At 39.0% G+C, this 22,277-nt stretch overlaps 1 protein-coding gene and 1 pseudogene across 1 annotated transcript; one reads left to right on the top strand and one right to left on the bottom strand.

The window, feature by feature from the left end:
* LOC146453453 (uncharacterized) overlaps positions 1–20,126 on the top strand; it is a 315,682-nt pseudogene extending 295,556 nt beyond the window's left edge.
* On the bottom strand, positions 494–15,071 carry LOC146453454 (allene oxide synthase-lipoxygenase protein-like). Its single transcript, XM_085096524.1, has 12 exons — positions 15,014–15,071; positions 13,782–13,985; positions 13,279–13,390; positions 12,403–12,637; positions 9,786–9,918; positions 9,324–9,439; positions 8,606–9,050; positions 5,974–6,092; positions 3,814–3,920; positions 2,931–3,036; positions 2,149–2,364; positions 494–806 (listed from the first exon to the last, which is right to left on the bottom strand). Exons 1-12 carry the CDS (start codon positions 15,069–15,071, stop codon positions 576–578), a joined length of 2,082 nt encoding a protein of 693 aa, XP_084952650.1. The 3' UTR covers positions 494–575.
* Positions 20,127–22,277: the final 2,151 nt, after the last annotated feature.

Below are 22,277 nucleotides of genomic sequence, written 5' to 3'. Positions count from 1 at the left end.
TGAAATTATGTTGGTTCCCACACATTAATTGTGGTCTACGATTTGCGTCATGGGGATGGCCTTACGTCGAGGAAAAAGATACTCAGAGAAACTGAACTACCGAAAAAAAGCTGTCTTGATGACAGGAAATGAACTTTAGGAGGAAAAGAGCCTAACTTTTCGAAGGCTTTGATTCTAAATAATTGTGTTTGATCGACGCTTTAGGTGTGGCAATGATGGTTCAGTTTGCAATTATTCACCCAATATTATGACTGGGCAAAATGCATCACGTGACAATGACTTTGCGAAGTGACACGTCTCAGCTCAGTTGTTGAAGTTGGCGTTATATGGAAAGCAAGCAAGGATGAAGTGCTACCAGAAAATACCAATCTTTTGAGGCACAACGCTTTTAGAGAAAATATTTAAAGGAAAAGATCTGTCCTGTACTTTGACATCGTGTCTTCCTCGAAACTCACTTCGCTCATGAAAAACTTCTTTATTCCCGGAACAGATAATTATTAATGACTATTAAATGTCTGTGCCTAGATCTGCACCGGATGATTAATGTTATTGCTAATGTATGGAGACTGCAATAATTACGTGCTTGCACTGTTAGAGACGTAGGCAGGTAAGAAATACGGATAAGGCAAGAAGCCCTGCGCGATACGCTCATCATTGGTTTTTAGAATCTGTTCGTTTAAGCTGTCGAGTTCCTTGGAGAACTTTTCTACGATCTGGCTTCCCTTTTTGTCCTTAAGTTTAGAGGAGTAGTCGAGAAGCTGATCCAGGTGAATCCCTGCAAGGTTGGAACTTAGTTCCGCTATTTCCTGAAAAGAAAATAGTTATCATTAAAATCTTTTTCGATATTAATTTCGCTGCCAATACGCCTACTTCACAACTTCTGACTTCAAAAACAAAGTTGAGAGTCTTCCCTTTTAAAAAAAAACTCTGTTTGCGTTAAAAAAAAAATTCCCTAGCAGGAAGGATCAAACTATTTTAAACAACTTTTAGATAGCCAACGAGACCTGTAGCTCCCAGTTGGTTGTAATCATGCATGCCATATCCAACATGTTTTTGGTGACACGCCAAGTGCATTCCTATGGCACTAGAAGTTCGGAGCTTTTTTATTTACCACAATGCAGGACTAATATAAGAAAGTTCTCCGTCAGTTGCCAAGGTCCTCACTCTCTTAGTCTTGAAATTCGAGATGCAACAAGTACCGCTTCCTTTTATTTATTATTATAAATAATAAATTATAAATTTATTATCATAAATATTCATTTATATATTTATTAATTTACCTCTGCTTTTCACTTTCATTTTCGTTTTTTTTTTTTTAGCCTAACTATGATTAATATGACTATGTAATATATTTTAATATTTACTGCAGCTCTGCTATTGATTTTGGTCCCATGTGTAACTATGAAAATACTTCGTTCTAATTACTTAACTGAGGGAGCCCATTCCTTATAAGCCCGGTAGCTTCCCTTGGGCTTCCTCGCCATTAGTGTTTAGATAACTAGTTTGTTTTTTTGTTTTTTTTAGCCTAAATACGATTAACATGACTATGTAATATATTTTAAGATTTTCTGTACCTCTGCCATTGATTTTCGTCCCATGTGTAACTATGAAAATAGTTTGTTCTAATTACTTAACTGAGGCTGGGAGCCCATTCCTTATAAGCCCGGTAGCTTCCCTTGAACTTCCTCGCCATTAGTGTTTAAATAACCAATTTTTTTTTTTTTTTGCATTTGTACAACTTATGCCAAACAATAAACTGAAACTGAAACATGCCCGTTTGGAATAATTGTTTTACCATTAAAAACAAAATATCGTTAGATCTCACTGATTTTAGTTTGTAGAAGGCAATTTAATGGCCGTTATTTCTCGGCCATTTTATAAATGGAGGATATTACACGGCAGGTGAACTTATGGATTATAATTTGAAGTGGTTATTTTACGAGTGGTGTATTTTCCAGTAAAAAAAGACTCCCCCCCTATATAACCATGCATTACACTTAAAATGGTTTTTGAAAAGCTGAGTACTATATAAATTCCAAATACTGGGCTTATACTCATTCAACAATGCGAGAATTTTAACCTACTGACACACAAATCTCTCACCCGCTACTCTGATAGCGTCAGCAGCAAATTAAACTGCCATCTTACCAGCGCTACAGCTTTATTTCCAAACATATTGTTGGAGAACTTGTAGCTACCATTACTGTCAGCAAACAGTCTGTGAGGTGCGTTAGGGACAAAGCCGCCATATTCCAGTATAGGGTATGTGGTTGCCGCGTGCTGGCCAGTAAATGCCCACAACAGTGTGGTCAGCACTTTTCTTAATGTAGCTTTATTCTTTATGCTGGCTGGAAATTTCTTTACCTTGAGTGGAATAAAGAAATATGGGAAAGAGCGGTTTTCATTTTGGTTTTGCTTTGCTACGCTCTGTGATTGGTTAGCAAAACTCAAGACATTTTTCCAACCAATGAGAAGCAAAACCAATCGGGAGCTGCTCGCACGCGTTTTCCCGCGCTTGGCGCCGGTAACATGTGTTTCCTTCGAATTCTGATTGTTTTGTTACGCTGTTTATGTTTCTTATGGTTGCAATTGGTTAGAGTAGTTATGTATACTTTGGTTTTAGTTTAACGACACTCAACTGAAACTCGCTCTATCCACACGAAATAGGTTTAGCTTTTTTACAAAAGATTCCGACTTAAGAAGATGCACCAATCAGTTTGCTGCATTGAGTAGCAAGTGTAATTTTTTAAAAGTAGACCCCTCTAAACTATCATCAGTACAAGTAATAAAAAACGATTTTTAAGGCCCTAACTTGCCTTTTTCCCTAAAAGAGCTTAGTTTGCAATAAAGGCTTTGGTTTACTCGAGTTAACAAGTATTAGTAAAACTAAAGGAAACGGCCGGTAATTTGATTTATCTCCACAGTCTTACCATGCCTTTCCCCCCGAAGTCTCCTTGTTTTCCGTCAGCCGAAAGTTCATTCACCAGCTCCTGCAGTTCATTGTCTGAAGCCACCTCTTGATCATCCTCATAGTACCTGAAAAGAACACATTACTTTTATAAAACTTTATAGATGTAAGAACTGTCGCTAAGGAGCTGCGAAAAGAAACGCTGAAAATCTTCAGGCTTGAAAGGGATTCCGAAACCCATGATCTCTATAATGCTTTACCAACTGAGCTCTCAAGCCAAGTGGGAGCTGAATGGGCATTTTGTGAACTCGTAATACACCGGTGGATTATCAATAAATTAGAATGAATATATAGAGGATATTACATGACCGCGTCGAGTGTTGAAAAATATTTCACGAGTGAGCGCAGACAACTTCGTATCTCCAAGCGGCAATGTAGCCATGGCAGGGGTGATCTTTTCACGAGTGAAGATAACATGTTATTTGACAGCTCACCTGGTATTTCATTGGTGGTTATATAATAATTTAGGTTTCTTGCTTAGTACGGCACTTTTAACCATATCTTACTTACATATCGGGGTAAACCCTTTACCAGGCAATTTACCACATATATCACTTCAATCTTTCTCTTATGCTATTTCATAACAAAACTTTCTGATCTCAGTGGACTAACTATAATGTCTGGTGTACATGTGATACCATAGACAAAATATATACAAGGAAAAACATTTTGCCAGTCCGTTTACCTGTCACCGATACGCAACAAAGCAACGACCACACACTTATTTTTGATGTTTTGGGATATTCCGAGTTGGGTCGCAAGTTATTCTAGTTTGCAGGCTTCTGCCTTAATTTTAATAATAATCATGCGATATATAGATAAGAAATGGAAGTTGTAGGACATACCCATCAATGTAGGCATCGGCAAATTTGTCCAGCTTTTTGTACAACAGAGTGCCATCATCTCTGTAAGGGTAATATGGAAGTTTTTTTTGATCGTCCACACCACGTTTCTGTTTTAAGGGAGAGTTTAAACAATAAAAATCAGTAAGTGAATCTTCGAGCAGAGGTGAAGTGAATGGCTACTATCCAAAGGCATTCGATTCGAGTTTGCTTTTCTTATAAACGTGCGTCAAGATCAATTGGACACTATAAACTACCCAAAATAGCCAGGATAAGTTAGCAATGAGAAGTGAAATGAGCCAAAAGTTACCTAATAATGACATCCGTGTTGGTTAACATTGTCTAACTTGAGAATGATGTTTTATTCAGTGAACAACACTGGCACACTGGGACAAAGGAAATCCGAGTGCTTCTATCAGGAGTTGAACCTAAGCACTTCCCATTACTAGTTCGGATGCTCTACCACTGAACTACAGGAGCTAAGACAATTAAACTAGGTTCATGGGACAAACATCCTGCATACTACTAGGAATTGAATGTCAATGCGTGTACATTTTAAGCATTGTATGTCTAACTTTAAGAACCAGGAGGTCTCAATGTCTAAGTGCACATCAAATAGTCACAGGAAGATGGATTTCATTATAGCATTCGCATACTTCGTTGTATATAAATTACTTCGCAGTGATTAATTTATACTGACTTATCCTGTTAAGAATTTCATGAATTCCAAATTAAAATGATTGCTTTGCCTACTTTTTCCTCGATTGTCCTGGTAACTTACTAACTATTTTGATTTCACTTTTAGAGTTCTCTGCGAAGGTCATAACAAAGAGCCCCGTGGTTTCTGCTACTTGCGCTTTTATGTTATGTTTTTTTCTTTTTTCAATTTTTAATGCCATAGAACTAAGACCTACCTTTCTGGCTATTAAACGTAAGCTGCACTTTGGGTATGTAAATTGTAATCAAACATTTTTTCCCACTAGATTTTTTTTAAGCTAAGTCTTGTATTGTAGTTTCTTAGCTTGTATGTTTTGTGTGTAACTCTTGAATAGTGCAGGGACTACTTGTACAAACAACAGCAAAGTGTAGCCGGATCTTTGTGTAGATCAGGATCAGCAATGTTGAATGAAACGAAAAAATTAAATGCAAGGCTGATCGGACAGCTAAAATAATTTTTTTGCCCAATATTTCTTTTAGATAATACCAACCTTCTTCAGGGGCGGCAAAAAGCGAAGTAGGAATTGGAAATAAACGGTTACAATATTTGAAGACGATACAAATGAAAAGTTGAGATGTGATTGGTAAAGGGTGATAAAGAAAGCTGAAACGTGTACAGTAGACAGATTAAGTTTCATCGCGTCTGTTCATTCCATAGGGTTCAAGAGTCTTGCCCTTGTGTAGCTATCTCTGTAACTCCGTCCGTTGAAATTATAATAACAAAAAAAAAATCTCATAGTTTTCTTTTTGACTACAAAAATTAGCGAAAAAACGTAACGACGTTTCGGTGTCATCCTGGCACCATTATCAAGTAAAGAATGTAACAGAAAATATAATTTATACAGAAAGTAAAGGTGTGAAATAGAATAAATTAAATTAAGACTAAAAGTAACTGGGGTTTTCTTTTTACTCTGGTTATGTTGCTTATGTTAATTGTCTGTTAGGTTTACTTATCTAATTTACTTTTCTTGTCTAAATCAAATGATTATTTACAACTACAGAGTCAGTCAACTCTAAGCATACCGTAAAAACAACTTCGTTTTCCTTCAGTTATTCTCGCTAAAATTGCTATGGACATTTCCTGGCAAATTTTTGCCCCAGCTTTCAATCCTGGACATATCACGGACTGGCGGTTTTGAAAGCTGTTTTCTCGATTTCTTTGGAATATGTCCATGGAAATTTATAAATCTAATCGGATTCCACGTTTGTCCCCAGTCCTGTAAATATCTGGTTTAGGAGGAAAACTGGAATAAACTTCGCATGCACTCACATCACCCCTCTCCCCTCCCTCTCTACCCCCCACCCCACCCTTCTCCTACACTTGAATGGCCAAAAACTCGTGAAGATAATAATGTAAGCAGTAACGCGACAGTAAACAAACTGAAACACAAAAATATAAGAATATAATAAATAAATAAATGAAACGTGGCCGTCTCTAGGACCAACCTTCAAGTCGTTTCTAAAATCCAGGTCGTCAAAACACATTTTTTCATACACCTTATTTAGCATCTCTAGGGCGCTGGAATAGTCAATGCTTAGAACCTTATAGATGGGGGCGCTTCGACCTATTAACAACAGGAAAAAAGATAAGGACAGCAAACAAATTCTTGAAGTCTCAATCATAAAAAAGTAATTAATTTACTCACAAGATGTTTCTGGCAACTTAAACTCAGATACTAAATACTCTTGTAGAAAAAATGATCCCTGTCAAAATTAATGTGTTCTAGTTAGTAACAATTAAGTTAGAATTATGTCTTCTTCAGTAAATGACACAGGCATACTTTGTAAAACAAACTCGAGTTCATCTTTACAGGAGACGAACCTATGAGCACTGAACCACAGTAGACCCATTGGAGATAAGGCCATTAAAGGTTTATGAAACAAACATCCTGTATAGTGCCAGGATTTGAGTGCCGATGAGTGGCATATGTGTAATGGAATAATTGTAATGGCGTTAACGATAAAAAGTATACAACAAACAAATAAATAAACAATTACGTTTTAGGGAATTGATGGTGTAACTTTTGCTCTTAGATGTTGTTGAAATAGTTGAGACAGTCAGAGAAGGAGTTCCAATCAAACTGTCAATTGTACATTGAACGAATTTAAAACTTTTCCAGTCGTATCTCTGACAACTTCGATGTTAAAGGCTACAGGCACCATGCATACTTCCCCGCAAAAGAAGTTTGAGTAAGGTTTAGGATGTAAATTTGCCACAAATAATACAAAAAATTCTATATTCATAGTTCCACAAAACTCACTGTCAACAAATAAAAATTTTACTGAAATTAACTTTCTTAAAGTGGAACTAAAGATTGATGAATTTAAAGATGTCAAATGCTCCGATTGGGGTCATCACCTTATCGTGGTGGGGCAGTTTGCGTGTCTCAGTGACCCCTAGAGCTATGTCGGCGGGATTCCTGCATTCCTGGTAAGGTCACCCATGCCGAACAGGTCAAAGGGTAGAGAACTGACCGACAGTGACCTCCAGGTCCTCCAGGTTGGGGCTTGGACGCAGGGCTAACGACCCTGCTTCATAAAAAGCTTAATGTTACAGAAACCGGAAGCATTGACAATGATACATCACAATCTGGGAGTCTTGCGGCTGGGGCTGCAATGACGCTCTTGGGCTAAAACCAGTGGGAAGCCCAAAGGCTGATGAGCCCCACAGTAGCCCCCTAGCAGCAAACGACTATCGGTTGCTGGAACGAGAGGACTATGGCGGAGGTAACACGAACAGCGCAAGTGGCCAAGAAGATGGAGGAATATGGAAAGTGCTAGGGTGCTGCAGAGTGGCGTGAAGGTAATAATAATAATAATAATAATAATAATAATAATAATAATAATAATAATAATAACAATCTTTATACAGGGGGCCCACATCACGACAGTGATATTCAGTGGGGCCCTGTAAAAGGTGGTGTACGTAGGAGATGAAGAGGTGCGACAAGGAGGAGTAGCCCGTCATGATAAGTGCGAGGGCAAAGAGAGCCTTGATAGAATGGACGCCGATAAACAAAAGGATCATTAAGGCACGTTTCTACTCCAAATACAAAAAGCTGACAGTGATGCAAACGTATGCACTAATGATGCGATGGATGAGTAAAAAGATGAATTTTACAACCAGTTGCAGGACACTATTTCGAGCTGCAATAGACACGACATGATAGTGGTGATGGGAGGTTTGAGTGCTAAGTTAGGGATTGAAGAACTACGCTAACAGAGAGGAGCTAATGGGGAAGTTTGGTGTTGGAGTCATGAACGACAACGGGAAAAGGCCATGTGACTTTTGTAGTCCGAACGGATTAGTCATAACTGGAACAATATTCCCACAAAGAGATCCATGAGCTGACCTGGAGTTTACCAGATGGGAAGACAGTAAATCAGATCATTTATTTTATGGTTCATTTAATGAGCGCATGAGAACATCGATCCTGGACACTAGAGTGATGAGAGGAACAGACGTATACAGTGACCACTACCTTTTGAGAAAAAGAAATGTAGCTGAGGGGAGAAGTCACCTTCTACTAATAGTGGACACCAAACTAAAGTTTAGCTACAAAAGAATTAAAATTCACATCGTAAACCATATAAATAAAATTTCATACATCAATCGCAAAAATCATGTAAACTCTAGTCATTCTCGGCATAAGTTGCAGCCTCGACAGCTACTGACATTTGAAGCTAGGGCAGTAAGGTCCTGATTACGTATGACTCTTTTAAATTGCTTCAGAGAGGGTTGATATCTTATTCTAGGAATGAGATCATTTCACAGTTTACGCCCTAGGTAACGAAGTGAGTGTTTTCCATATGTCACCGAAGAGAATCGAGGTTGAACAAATTCTCGGTTTCTTAAGTAATACGAGCCACTGTCTTATTGGAAAAGATTACAAAGTCTCTGAGGCAGTAATTCATGCTTAATCTTATACATGAAGATGGCAATGTCCTGTAATCGCCTGTAATGCGCCTGCTGGCGCACACAGAATTAATGATGAAAGATGTCAACTGTGTGGAAAACTATAATAAAACTCAAGAAAAGAATAATTAAGTTAAAGAACATAAAATATGACGTACTCACCAAATAGCTTTAATTCATATAACTTGTTGGTTTCCAGGGCCGCTCGGCAGTGCTGTCGAAAAAGCTGGTAAATAGGGTGATATTCGGAAAAGTATTTTTCTACCAAAGTGCAAGGTGCATCTAAGTACAAATGTGTCTTCAGCCTTTTTTTGATCAAGTGCAGAGAATTAAAATCAGCTCTTTGGACAAAGGACTTGGCTAGGAACCAGTCTTTGCCGTCCATTGGAGTGTGGACTTTAGAGTCTGGTGTCGAGTCCATCTGAATAGCCACAGGATTAAGACGTTTTATTCCAGGTTCAGTTTCACTGACTACAAAAAAGGCAATCGGCGAGCTCATCTGCAACACGGTGTGGTTGAACTTTGAGTCATGAAGGAGCGCCTTTGGCATTTTCACGCCATCCATCTCAGGGTAAATGTTGACATAGACTTCACCATTGTCAATAGCCTAAGTGAGCAACAACAAGGCAAAGTTTATTGTTCGATCATTTCATAACGTTTTTAATAAAGTTCAAAAGATGAAATTGCTGATCTATTTTACAAAAACGATTTTAAATAGGTGTAACTAGGGGGAATCCTGTCCATTTTAATAGGATGCAAACAAGATTTTCTTCTTACATTTTGCAGTTCTTCTTACAAATGACCGATTTTGTCATTCATCTGTATCGGGTTACATGACCTTAAAGTTAAGCTGGAAATGGTATGCATGTGTTATTTTAACCTGCTGTAGAGCGTCTTCTTCTCCTTTTCCAAGCACCGCTTTAAACTTTTCAGCCCAGTTAAAGTTTTTGTTTAATTTTTCCTCTAGAAGAGACTTCCATTCAACGCCATTATCCTCTAAAGATAAAACAAAGTGATCAGTGGCATTCAAAGATCAAAACAAACAAACGAACAAACAAACAAGAAAAACGAAACAATAAACAAAGAGCGACGTAATGTGTGTCGACACAGTAACAACGAATACTAAGAACAAATTAAATCTTGGTAGCTTGTTTAATTCTCAGGAAGCAGGAAAAATTAGGGACCTTCGTGATAGTGAATCTTTCATTAATAACAGCAAATAACAAATTAATTTTTACGAGAAAATTCTCAAGGTGTTAAACTAATACATCAAGTAATAACAACACCTCAAGGTTCAGCACAGTTCACAAGTCCAAATCATTCATGGATGCTTTTTATTTACCTTTTTTGTTTGTCACTCTCCACATTTGAAACGGATTGGCTCCTGCAACCCGCTGATCTGCAAAACAGCGGTCTTTGAAAAAGTTCTCCTCGATTGCTGGAACAAGTTTCAAGGCACTCATGGCACTACGTTTCTGAGGGAGAAGTTTAGAAGACGTTAAAAACAAATTTAAGTAGTGGCTTGTTCAGCTGTGTAGATTTAGCCTGGAATGTGTGTGGCAACCATAATGTGAGAATAAAACATGAATGCTAGGACATAAATATTACGTGACAAGCAGTTTTGCTCAGTCTTTATTAATTTTAAAGACATTTTCACAATATAATATTTCATTGCTAGGAAGAATTTTCTGGTGGTAAAAAGTGCCTATTTATTATTATTATTATTATTATTATTATTATTATTATTATTATTATTTTTATTATTATTACTATTATTATTATTGTTATTATTATTATTATTATTATTATCGTGTAGCACGAAAATTTTACGGGAGTTTTATTTTGCGGATTGGCGATGTTTTGTGGTTTGCGGGAACAAATTTTTGCGGTTCGAGATGACTGAGATTTCTACTGGGAACTATTTTTTGCGATGCTCTGTCGAAGCAGCAGAACATTTAAGTGGAAAAAACCTTAACATTTTCAACTTTTTTGTACGGTGTGTTGATCACAGCTCACTCTACTTACATATTAGAGACATATCACTGCTTACTGCGCAAAGGGACTGAAAAACAACAAACACAGAAAGCCTACCCCTACTATGCACCACAAAACACTGTTTCATTAATACGGTTTGCCATGACCAGTATTACCGTATATTATTTTACAAGAAAGCAGTATGAATGTCTGAATTACCGTAGCTGAATCCTTTCTAGGCATACGGAGGGGCTTTCGAGTGAAAGATGTAGTATACAACTTTGAGACCTAACCGGGAGCGGGCTGCTAAAATGCCAAACTATGCCCCACTGTAACGCAATGACACAGACTCAGTGATAATAATAACACTCTCATCAGTTGAAGTTTCAAGAACTGAAATAACTTCTGTGCAGGCCACTGTAGGAGCGCCACCACAACATGGTTGGTCTGATGCACGATTCGAGTCTGCGTTCCTTCAGATGACCCATTCGTGCCAATCTAATGTATCGAATTGCTTCAGTTGAATTGACAGCTCTAGTTGCTTTTTCCAATGGAAAATCATTGTTAATGTTCTTGTTCAAGTCCAATGTATCGCTCCAATGGCACAAGTCGATTAAAAGCGGAGTTTTTAATTTGACTGAAGGGAGTTAATTTTTGCGGTGTTTTATTTTGTGGGTGTTTTTTTCTGCGGGAACTAATTTTTGCGGATCGAGGTCAATCCGCAAAATTCGCAAAAATTAGAACCCGCAAAATTTTCATGCTACACGGTATTATTATTATTATTATTATTATTATTATTATTATTATTATTATTATTATCTTATTATTTTAAGGTCGGTACACACATGCGTAAGAGGCTCCAGGACACCTTTTCACAAAATTCCATTTGGGGATTTCATTGATGACTGCCGCTTAAACGCTAGCCAAGCGTGTCTCCGCTAATTTTAGAAAGTGAATGATGGCGTGACGTTGTAAATTAGTATTTTAGGATCTTTTTAACAACTTTTTTTTATTTCATCAAAATTTTAGTCTTACTATTGTTAAAAAATTGTGCTTGAAAATAGCTCTGTTGTGTTTGGAAATAGTCACTTTTTTTAATCGAAATGAATTTTAAATATTGAATTGTAAATAGGTTTTAATAGCTCTTTTTTCTACTTTTAACTTGTAAATATCAATTTTGCTTGGAATATTATAATAAAGAAAGATATTATTATTATTATTATTATTATTATTATTATTATTATTATTATTATTATTATTATTATTATTATTAATGAACAACTGTAGTCTCAATGCCATTTTATTACAGGATCTTTTTCGGAGGAACCATGCACCTTTTAAAATTTTGAGCAGTGTCGGCATCGTAGCATGCAAAACTTTTTTTTTCAACCACGACAAAAACGTGTACGATCCTATACGTTTAGGATGGTCAAAATGCTAAGGAGTTTTATTAAATCACCCAAAGAAAAACTGGGTTCAAATGGCAAGATTTTGAAACCTCTCTGTGGTCTACGGGTAAAGATTTTTGCGCAAGTTACAGTCTTTCTTTTAGAAATAAGGTTTGGAACCGACAATTTAGTAAAGCGCTTTTAGAGGAAGCAACTTTTCCGTCAAGCAAGACAATTTGTGAACGTCGACATTGTACGTGTAATATGTAACACTATCTCATCTTGTCCTGCAATGAAACATTGCGCCTCACTTTGTCGAAATACATTGTTGCGTTAGACATGTTTGGTGTCACTGAACTTACAACGCAGTTTTTTCGTCACCATTGTATGTGTGGCAAATTGAAAGAAACAAGTTTGTTTTGAAATTCAGTTATTCAGTTGAATTATTTATTATCAAGCAAACGTTATTAAGTCAATATACTAATTTGGTCCTTACCAAAGGCTAAAATCAGACCATGTTGATGAAAAAAGAGAAATAGTATTTTTGTAAGTTCATAGATATGGAGGGGGGGGGGGGGGAAGCATTGCCATGCATACCCGGTGCTTTTTGTAGAAAGTTTCATATATCTCGACAAAATCTTCCAATTTCGGAGGGTCATGGTAGTGAGGATCTTTCAGAGAGAAATGTAACCCTAAATCTTTGTTGAGCTCAGCGTTATCCGTCAATTCCTTGTACCACTCTATGGTGAACGGATCGGTTGATGCATTTTGCACGAAACTTGCTGCTCCTTCCTTTGGCAAAAATGTTGGCACCATCAGGTTTTCCGATCTACTTGAAAAAAAAATATGAAATTAAAGCACATCCTATGCCTAACAGGTCTTTGCGTTTACATTTACATTATAAAACCAAGGACACAAAAAGATTGCTAGAACATAAATAGCAATGATTCAAGTTTTTGTACTTGAGAAATTTTTCACTGCTTCTGGAAACTGACATCGGTGTGGTGGAGGCAGTAAAGGAATACAGACTAGTATAAAGAACAGCATGGTTACCAGGCTGGTAAAGCACAAACACCACTCCAACGCCGGCCATGTAAAACTGAATCGGGCGACTGCCAAAATGTCAGCCCAAAATAAATCTAACTTAGCAATCCTAAATCATAAACAGGAGAAACTAGACGGAAAAATGCTGAAATTAAGCTACTTTAAGCATTGAAACGAAAGGCAATTTATACCAACTGAAGAAAGAGCATCTTAACTGAAATACATGTAGCAACAACCATGCAAAGGACAGGCCTTCGCTTACTGACAGAAAACTTGTTCATAGTATTAAGGACACCCAACGGTTCATTGCAGTGAAGGTGCGTTGATGAACCAAACAACAGCTAGTATATAAATTCTGTTCCCTAAAACTTTGCGATAACTTAAATTTTCAGTTGAAGCATACGAACAGATCAAGCTGAGTGTATTAACTTATCTGGACTCGTCAATCGAATGAGTGTTTTCTTGATTCGTCTGCCCAGCTCTCTTTTCACGAGGCACTGAGGAGATGAGAAGCGAGGAAGACTAATTCGGCACTGAAGATCTAGAGAGGAAGAAATGCAAAAGGGAATAACCTTACTGTAGTGTATAGAATCCTTATTGCCCGGCATCCTTGTCCCCTTATTTGGATTTATCAGAGTAAACAATTAAGATTTTCTCTTCGTTACTTTAATCATCTTTTAAAATAACAACCGCTTTGCGCTGGAGTTGTTGACACAGTGCAGCATGAACTGCGTTCACATCCTAGGATTAACTGCTTCTAATATTTCAACCAAAATTTAAACGTTGTGGACACCATGTAAGGAAATCTTCTATCTTTTTTTAGAAACGGCGGCCATGTTGGAAACTACCCAGGAGCAATTTTAATACGAGGTGTGTCGTCAAATTCTTTTTAATTCTTACATAGGGTTGGTATGTATAAAGTGTGCTCGTACCTCCGCACGTTATTCCACCAAAGTCTTTAGCGCATTCACATTTGAATCCATCAATTAAATTGTAATCTGATGTACACGTGCCTCCGTTCTGGCACGGGTTGGGTTCGCATTTGTCGTCATTCTCAGGCTTCACTTTCGTAGCTGCAAAATCCAATGATTCGTTATTGCCGCTACTAGGTAACTCCCCACTGCCACTAGCATCATCTGTTAACATTTAAAGGTTGAAGGCAACACTTCATACAAAAAAGTCTCGCTATCGCCAGTTCCTTAACATTCGGACAGGGGGGAAAGTAATTGTTAAAGATATATATGAACTGGCTGCCAGTGAAAAACACTAGTGATACGGCGAGAGGTTCGTTCTTGCAAGCCCACAAAGATTTGTTTTCCAAGATTGGATCAAGCGCGAATCGAAACTAAAACTAACAGCTAAAATGATCTACATTTGTAAATGTTTTGACAAAAAAAATTATTGAAAAATAAAAAATAAATACATCCAAACTGTTAAAAAACATGGTTGTCAAATGGTGGTTGCTATGGAAACATGAAATTTTTGTGAAAACGTCCGAAGTATGGTGCTATTTCCCTCACATTTAAAACGAGAAAGAATATGATTGAATCATTTCAGTGTGTACGCCTAAAGGAAAGGATAAACATGCAGTGTATTCTTGCTTTTGTCCTTGTTTCTACGAAACTCTGGGAGACTGATAGAAGTGAAAGCACCATAAGGTTTATCCAGTTATTTATTGTAGAGGTACGGTGGGAGGGGAACTTAAAATCAACTGCTTTTCCTGCCAAAGGAATGTCTCTTCATATTCATCATACGAAATCTTGTTATTTTAATAAGCTGTTGTTAATTCTTGCTGCTGTTAATTCTTGGGCCTTCCCAAATCACATGCAACGAATGCTGTGCTACGCAACACAAAATCTAATAACACAATTGGTGAATTGGCTGACAATTAACTCTGCAGGGAACTGAGCTTAACCTATAAAATTTCCAACCTAGCGTTGGCCCTAGAGAAAGAAATGGAAAACCACATGAATCTTTGTCATCATAACCAAAATATCACACAAAAATCGCATAACCTTAAAGACTTCACGCATGATGTGTTCTCATTATACATGCCTTAACAAACCTTAATATTAAAGAATAAGAATAAGCCTTTGTAGAAATGATAATGAATGCAATGCTTTCCTTATCAGCTATTTCCGAACGTTTTATTTTATTTGCCTACCTGCTTTACAGCTTTTACAGAAAACAATGAAAGCCACAAGAACAGCGGGCAACTTCATGATCAAATCTTACTTCTGTAAAAACAAAACCATAAGTTTCAATCAAACAAACAAGGCGAAATTTTCGAAGAAAAGTGTAGTTAGATGGTCTTAGCTTCCACGAGTCTCCTGTAGCTCAGTTGTAGAGCGTAATCGGAAGGTCTCAGGTTCGACTCCTGATAGGAGCACTCGGATTTCTTTTTTCCGAGCCGTGATGCTTGTGTCGCTATCTGAATACATTATTCTCATTCATTCAACAGGCTTGAAATATATCGTCGCATTTATTCCATTGCCACACATTGACATTCAAATCCTAGCATTATGGGGGACTTTTGTCCCATGAACCCAGTTTAATGGCCTTAGCTCTCACAAGGTCACCTGTAGTTCACCTGAAGCATCCGAACTAGTAATCAGAAGGTCTTAGGTTCGACTCCTGATAGTTGCTCTCGGATTTCCTTTTTCAGAGTAAGCCCATGTCACTCATTGAATAATACATCATACTCAAGTAACAGGAAAATGATCGGGGTTGTTTTAAATGGAAATTATAACCTACACGAAATTATTTCACCCGACAATTCTTCAGTTACCAATTGCAATAAAATTTTCGGAAGATTGAAATGTAATTGTCATATAACTTACCGTTTTAAATCCAACCCGAAGTTACTTGTCAACGGTTACAGACGGTCGGGAGCTTATTAATGTTTTATTGGTCCGTCAACAGTTCTGCAGAGTTCAACTCCGAACAGTGCGCATTCCATTAACTTAAAGACGCCGTACAATTGAGTCACAGAACCGTGAAAATAATAGAAACACCGACTTGAATGACTTGTTCCAGCCATCAGTTTCTCAACACTCAATGTCACAAGATTTAGTTTTAATGTACTCTGACAATGCGAGTTTCCGCAACAAAATGGTAAGATCTGAATTACCTGTATAAAATGTTTGGTTTCTATTATAAAGTAACCGGATAATGGTTCTGGGTGTTTACAATAATTTATTATGTAAATTGTTCAACGAATTGTGCAAGTTGCTTTAGAAACGGGCGACTGATTTTGGGAGTAGATGTCACGAAAGCAATCCACCCTCCTGATAATCGCCGTCAGATTTCTTAACACCAACGAACGAACGCTAACGTCGCACCTGTTGTAGGCCCTCTCCTCCTTATGTCATAGAGGTCATTGATATCATGACTGAAAGGTTAGATATTCTCAATGCAAGTATATATAAACTTTCTTTTATCTCAGCGTGTGTTACAGAGTTGGAGTGACCCTCTCCGTTGGTTATTTTTAGCATACTCAGAATGTTGCAGAGAAAATTAAGGGAAAAATCTACGATCTTTAAACTTGAACCCTGCAGGGCCGCTTAAATCACAGCGGCACATACACAGAGATGATGTTTTATATGTTGGCTAGTACACTTTAATAAGAGAATGCCGCATCCAGTGTACTGAATGTTTGTGGAAAAAATGGTGGGCAAGAGACAGCGATAATTACCGAGTCATGCAATTTGACACTCGTCGCTCGATTTTTATCACGAGAGAAAAATAGAGAAAAGTCAGATTTACGGGTCTTTACTAAGTAATGATATTGTAATAAAAAGCTAGCTCAACTAAAACTAATTCTATCCTTCGCAACTTTCAACCTGATTGAGCAAACACAATGAAACCTCGTGAAAATTACGCACCGAGTTGCTCATCTCATATCCAACAAGCGCGCGTGAAATAATTGTTTTATTAAAAACAGTCAAGAAATATTGCTAGTTCTTGCTGATTTCGCTTTGCAAGAAACACCAGAAGACAATGTGGACATTGTGTAACGACTTATATACCATGGCCACTAAGCCAATCAAATCCCTGGAACTGCATTATACAATGATCCAGTTTTTTAAAGAAATGATTTTATAATTATTAAAATAATTATAAAATCAAAATAGAATGATGGCAGCTGAATTTGCATAAAGGGCTTTGACCATCCTCAAAGCTAATTGTCAGTTATACTCCTGGTGTCATGTATTTACGTTGGTTGAGCAAGTGGAAAATTAAAGGAGAGCAAGCTTCCTAACAATCTAGGAGGCACCAGTCGACGAAGATCCACCACATCTAATGTCCAAGCCTTGATTGATTTTATACAGAAAGGGATCCAAAGTGACAAGTGCTATGCACTGGGCCTGTGATATATAGGATGCCTACAATAGGGTACAGCGATGGCACAGCAGTTCCATGATGGCATGAACGCGAGAGTGCCGGAAAACGGAGAGTACTCCCAGCCATTCCCCGTCACCAATGGAGTTAAGCAGGGCTGCGTGCTGGCGCCCACTCTATTCAAGCAAGGACCAAAGTGCACGAAGACACAGCCCGTGACATGTTTCCTCTTTGCCGGCGACTGTGCACTGAACGCTTGTACACAGTCAGATATGCAGAGTAGCATGGACTTGTTCACTAAAGCCTGTGATAACTTCGGTCTCACAATCTCCACCAAGAAGACTGAAGTCCTTCACCAGTTAGCCCAGCGGCTCCCTACACAGAGCCCCGCATCACTGTCAACGGTCAGAGACTAGCTGCCGTAGACAAGTTTGTATACCTTGGAGGCACTCTGTCACGCTCCACCAACATTGACGAGGAAGTGGCCTACAAAATCGCAAGAGCTAGCACTGCCTTTGGCAGACTAAAGGACAATGTCTGGGAGCGCAGAGGACTGAACCTTGACACCAAGCTCAAAGTATATAGAGCGGTAGTTCTACCATCCCTGTTCTATGCATGCAGGACTTGAACAGTCTACAGCCGACATGCCAAGCAGCTCAACGCCTTCCATATGAGATGTTTCAGGACCTTGCTCTGGGTGACGTGGCGTAACAGAGTTTCAGACACCGAAGTGCTACAGCGGGCCAAAATGGAGAGCATTCACGCCATCCTTATGCACTCTCAGCTCCGGTGGGCTGGCAATGTCCACCGCATGGACAACTGCCGCCTTCCCAAAAGACTACTTTACGGCGGGCTGTCCACAGGCAAGCGCTCACTTGGAAGACCGAAGCTGCGCTATGAAGACACACTGAAGGCATCGCTTAAGCAATGCGGCATTCCCTATACCACCTGAGAAGAGTCCGCCCAGGAACGTCCTGCCTGGTGTTCCCTTGCAAAATTTGGCGTGGCTGCCTTTGAGGAGAGACGCATCAGGGACAAAGAGAAGAAACGGCAGAGAAGGAAAAACACTGAGAACTCCTCCTCCCAGCCTGGCTCAGTCCCGCACATCCCCAATCCCCACTGCAACAGACTTTTCGGGGCGAAGATCGGCCTGATCAGCCATCTCCGTACACATACACCCCATACCCCCCGTGATATGAAGTCTTGGTCCTCTTCGCTCGCCAAGGACGAACATTATTCATTGTTATTATTATTATTACTATTACTATTATTATTATTATTATTATTATTATTATTATTATTATTATTATTATTATTATTATTATTATTATTATTATATGATCCCCTTGCTATGGGTCTATATGCCTTGAGCATTGAGCCCCTAATTACAAGCCTACAAGTAGCGTCCAGTGTGAAGCAATGCTGGTTTGCAGACGATGCCAGTGGAGCGGGCTCTACAACAGAAATTAAGAAGTGGTGGGATGTCCTTAGCACCCTTGGTCCAGATTTTGGGTACTTTCCAAACGACAAGAAATGCTGGATTATCGCAAAACCAGCCAAGGAAGAAAGTGTCAGAGAAGCCTTCAAGGAAACGTCTATTAATGTCACAGTGCAAGGGCAGAAACATCTCGGGGCGGTGATAGGTTCCCGAGGGTATTTAGAGGAATATGTCAGCGACAAGGTGTCTAATTGGGTCAATGAAGTAGCGACGTTAGCAGAATTTGCTCTATCTCAACCACAAGCGTGCTACGCAGCCTACACCTTTGGCTTGAAACATCGGTGGACGTTTTTTTTGAGAACTCTCCCCGACATTCAGGATCTACTAGAGCCACTAAAGAATGCAATATCTCAGGTGCTCATTCCTGCGATTACTGAGCGCAAGTGTAATCAGCTAGATAGGACCATTCTAGCGCTGCCAGTCCGCCTAGGTGGTCTTGGTTTTGGAAACCCATGCCTTGAAGCAAGCCGCGAGTACGCTTCCTAAATCAAAGTAACAACACCCCTCGTTGAACAAATCGTATCTCAGTCACATGAGCTACCAGAAGATTCCCTTGTTAAATCAGCACAACAGGCAGTAACAAGGGAAAGATCAAAGGAACTCGTAAACAGAACAGAGCGTATTAAGGAGATGGCATCATGTAAGACTAAGCGAGCACTGAATCTGGCGGCGGAAAAAGGATCATCGGCGTGGCTTACAGTCCTCCCTCTTAAAGATCTGGGTTTTAACCTCAATAAAAGGCAGTTCCGCGACCCTGTTAAACTACGCTATGACTGGCCAATAGATGACATCCCTTCCACATGTGCCTGTGGGGACGTTTTTACAGTTGACCACTCCATGATCTGTAAACTAGGAGGTTTCGTCATTCAGCGTCACAATGAGCTCAGAGATCTGGAGGCTGAACTCCTGAGTACAGTTTGCAGTGACGTTGAGACTGAGCCAGTTCTCCTAGACATCTCCAGAGAACAGTTAAGTAGAGGATCCAACAAAGCACAAGATGCGAGATTGGATATCCATGCACGTGGATTCTGGGAGCAACGACGATCGGCATTCTTCGATGTAAGGGTTTGCCACCCCAATGCTGAATCGTATAAGGACCTGGAGCCGCAACAGATCTATCGTACGAATGAGAATGAGAAAAAGCGCCTGTACTCAAGGAGAGTTCTCGACATTGAGCATGGAACATTTACACCTTTGGTCTTCACTACAACCGGCGGAATGGGCAATGAATGTTTGAGATACCATAGTCCATTAGCAGAGCTGATTGCTATCAAGAAAAGGGAGCAATATGCCAAAACCATGTCATGGATCAGATGCCGAATTTCATTCGCACTGTTAAGATCTGTACTCGTCTGTCTTAGAGGTTCTCGGACATTATGAAGAATTCAACGTGACATCAAGAACGCGGACATTGACATTGAAACTGCAGAAGGGGCCATTTGAGAGATGCTTATTGTTTATTTTTTTTCTTTTCTTTTTATCAAGTGGAACTAATTTTAAAATGCCGAAGTTAATTTTTTCTAAAAACTTCATGACATTTGTTTTTTCTTTCGTTTTCTTTACAAAAACATTATTGCTTGAAAATATTATCTTTCTTTTTAATCGAAATGAATTGTGAATAGGTTTTTTGATAGCTCTTTTTTATATACTTTTAACTTGTAAATAGCAATTTGTGTGGAATATTTTAATAAAGTTTTTTAATTATTAATTATTATTATTATTATTATTATTATTATTATTATTATTATTATTATTATTATTATTATTATTATTATTATTATTATAAGGTGCGCGTAAAAACGTTAGCGGACAAGTTGACTAGCTATGGCATATTTGACGTATTGGTGACGTGCCGATTGTTTCCGTGTTAGACTCCAGGCCCCAGTTGTTCAAAGAGCGGATAACTTTATCCACTGCATAGGTCGCTTTTCGACAGATAAATGTGTGCAAGATTCTCCTGATATGCCTTTTATTGTGAACGTAGTTGAAGCATATGTCAAATTTAAGTATGGGATTGTCTGAAAAACTTGCCAAAAGCACTCTTTGGAGTACATTTGCTCCGCTGGATAGCGACTTATCCACTGGATAAAGTTATCCGCTCTTTGAATAACTGGGGCCAGGCGGTGCCAGATTAGGTTTGGATCATGGAGGTCTGACTCCTCCTAAGTGAGAGCTGGCTTTCCCCAAGGTTCACCTCTGAGCTACTTACTATTCAAAGTGTATACAGCAGACATGAATAGCTCTTTGGAAATCGAAGGAATGGATCCATTCTCTTCTGTAGACGACGTCGTGATTCGATCGATTCGATGAAAGTGATTCGCCTGTCAACAAGTTCGAGCAGAGGCTGAAAACAGCTGACCACATGAGATTCCAGCCAGATAATGTCTTCTGAATGTACGTGACCTTGTGTCAAGTCGACTGTCATCTACTTACACTAAATAAGCAGGAGAAGCTGTCAGGCAGGAGACGCAGGTGACGTACCTGAGAGTAGTAATTGACTACATACAGGCTGACTATAATTAAGCACATCAGTAACAACATCAACAAGGCAAAGAAAACCCTTGGTTTAATTCGCTATGCCAGTGGGAAGCAAATCATGTTTAGCAGTTTAATGAAGGTCACAGTATGAATTAGACTGGAGTATGGTTTACGTATCTGCTGACCAATATCTGATTCTCAGTTCGGGAAGCCTTAGAGTAATTAATGGTACAGCATCTAAATCATGAGGGGAAGCCATCCGATGCTACGTCGGATTTCACAGCATGAAAGAAGTGTACAAGATGAGGCTGCCAAATTAAAAGTTTGTGTCATCCGCTGAATTCAGCCATAAGCGAGGACGCAGGAGTTATATCGACAGCGAAGTTTGTCAGACCGTGGAGCAGATCCATGATGTCATGGACAACATTATGAAAGACGTTTGGGTGTCGTATTGCACCAGAAGGTTGCAAGTCGACATCTAGCGGGCAGCAGTGAGTGTCGCGAAATCAGGAGGTTATTAATTTGGTAGAAGTGGAACCTTTTATTGAAGCGACCGGTGCCGACATTATTCTCGCGACCGACGGATCAATCCGGAATGACGCGAGGGTGTAGGGAGGAGCTGCTTGCCAGGGCTGAAAGCGCGTACACAGTTGGTGGGCATGGGCAGCAAACAATGCTAGGGAGAGCTTCATAAAGGGTAACTAAATCCCTTTGGGTCATCCGCATCCAAAAAATTACCGAGAGAGTCCAAGGAATTTGCCAATTAAGGACGGTGTCTACTAATACAGAAGTATTTTTGCGCAGTTTATGACTATGCGGGAAAAGCAGATTTCAGCACGGGCGGCTATTGGAATCCAAAAAGAAAATTGGGGAAAACCATGCAGAGATAATTAAGCAACAACAATCCAAAATAGCAGTAAAATACAAAGTAATGTTTGAGCACTTGCTAAGTTCTGCGTTCTCCGTATAGTTTTGTACCGCGCAAAAATATCCCTGTATTAGTAGGCATCACCCATAGGAAATCCGAGTACAGTATCTCGAGATGCGCAGAACGTCTGCGCGTAACAAAAGCAGGCACCATCCTTAAATCAATTAATTTGACATGTAAATC

This window comes from Pavona decussata, unplaced genomic scaffold (assembly GCF_977016875.1).
Source record: "Pavona decussata unplaced genomic scaffold, jaPavDecu1.1 SCAFFOLD_330, whole genome shotgun sequence".
NCBI classification, from domain to species: Eukaryota; Metazoa; Cnidaria; class Anthozoa; order Scleractinia; family Agariciidae; genus Pavona; species Pavona decussata.
Note: the sequence above shows the minus strand (reverse complement) of the source record. Positions and strands in the feature narration are given on the sequence as shown.

What these genes read in the sequence shown, in the direction of transcription:
- LOC146453454 (XM_085096524.1), bottom strand. Translation starts at nt 15,071, where the DNA reads ATGAAGTTGCCCGCTGTTCTTGTGGCTTTCATTGTTTTCTGTAAAAGC. An exon ending in CTGTAAAAGCTGTAAAGCAG is followed by an intron (nt 13,986 to 15,013) that starts GTAGGCAAATAA and finishes AAATGTTAACAG; the next exon opens with ATGATGCTAGTGGCAGTGGG. An exon ending in ATATGAATTAAAGCTATTTG is followed by an intron (nt 6,093 to 8,605) that starts GTGAGTACGTCA and finishes TGTTGTTAATAG; the next exon opens with GTCGAAGCGCCCCCATCTAT.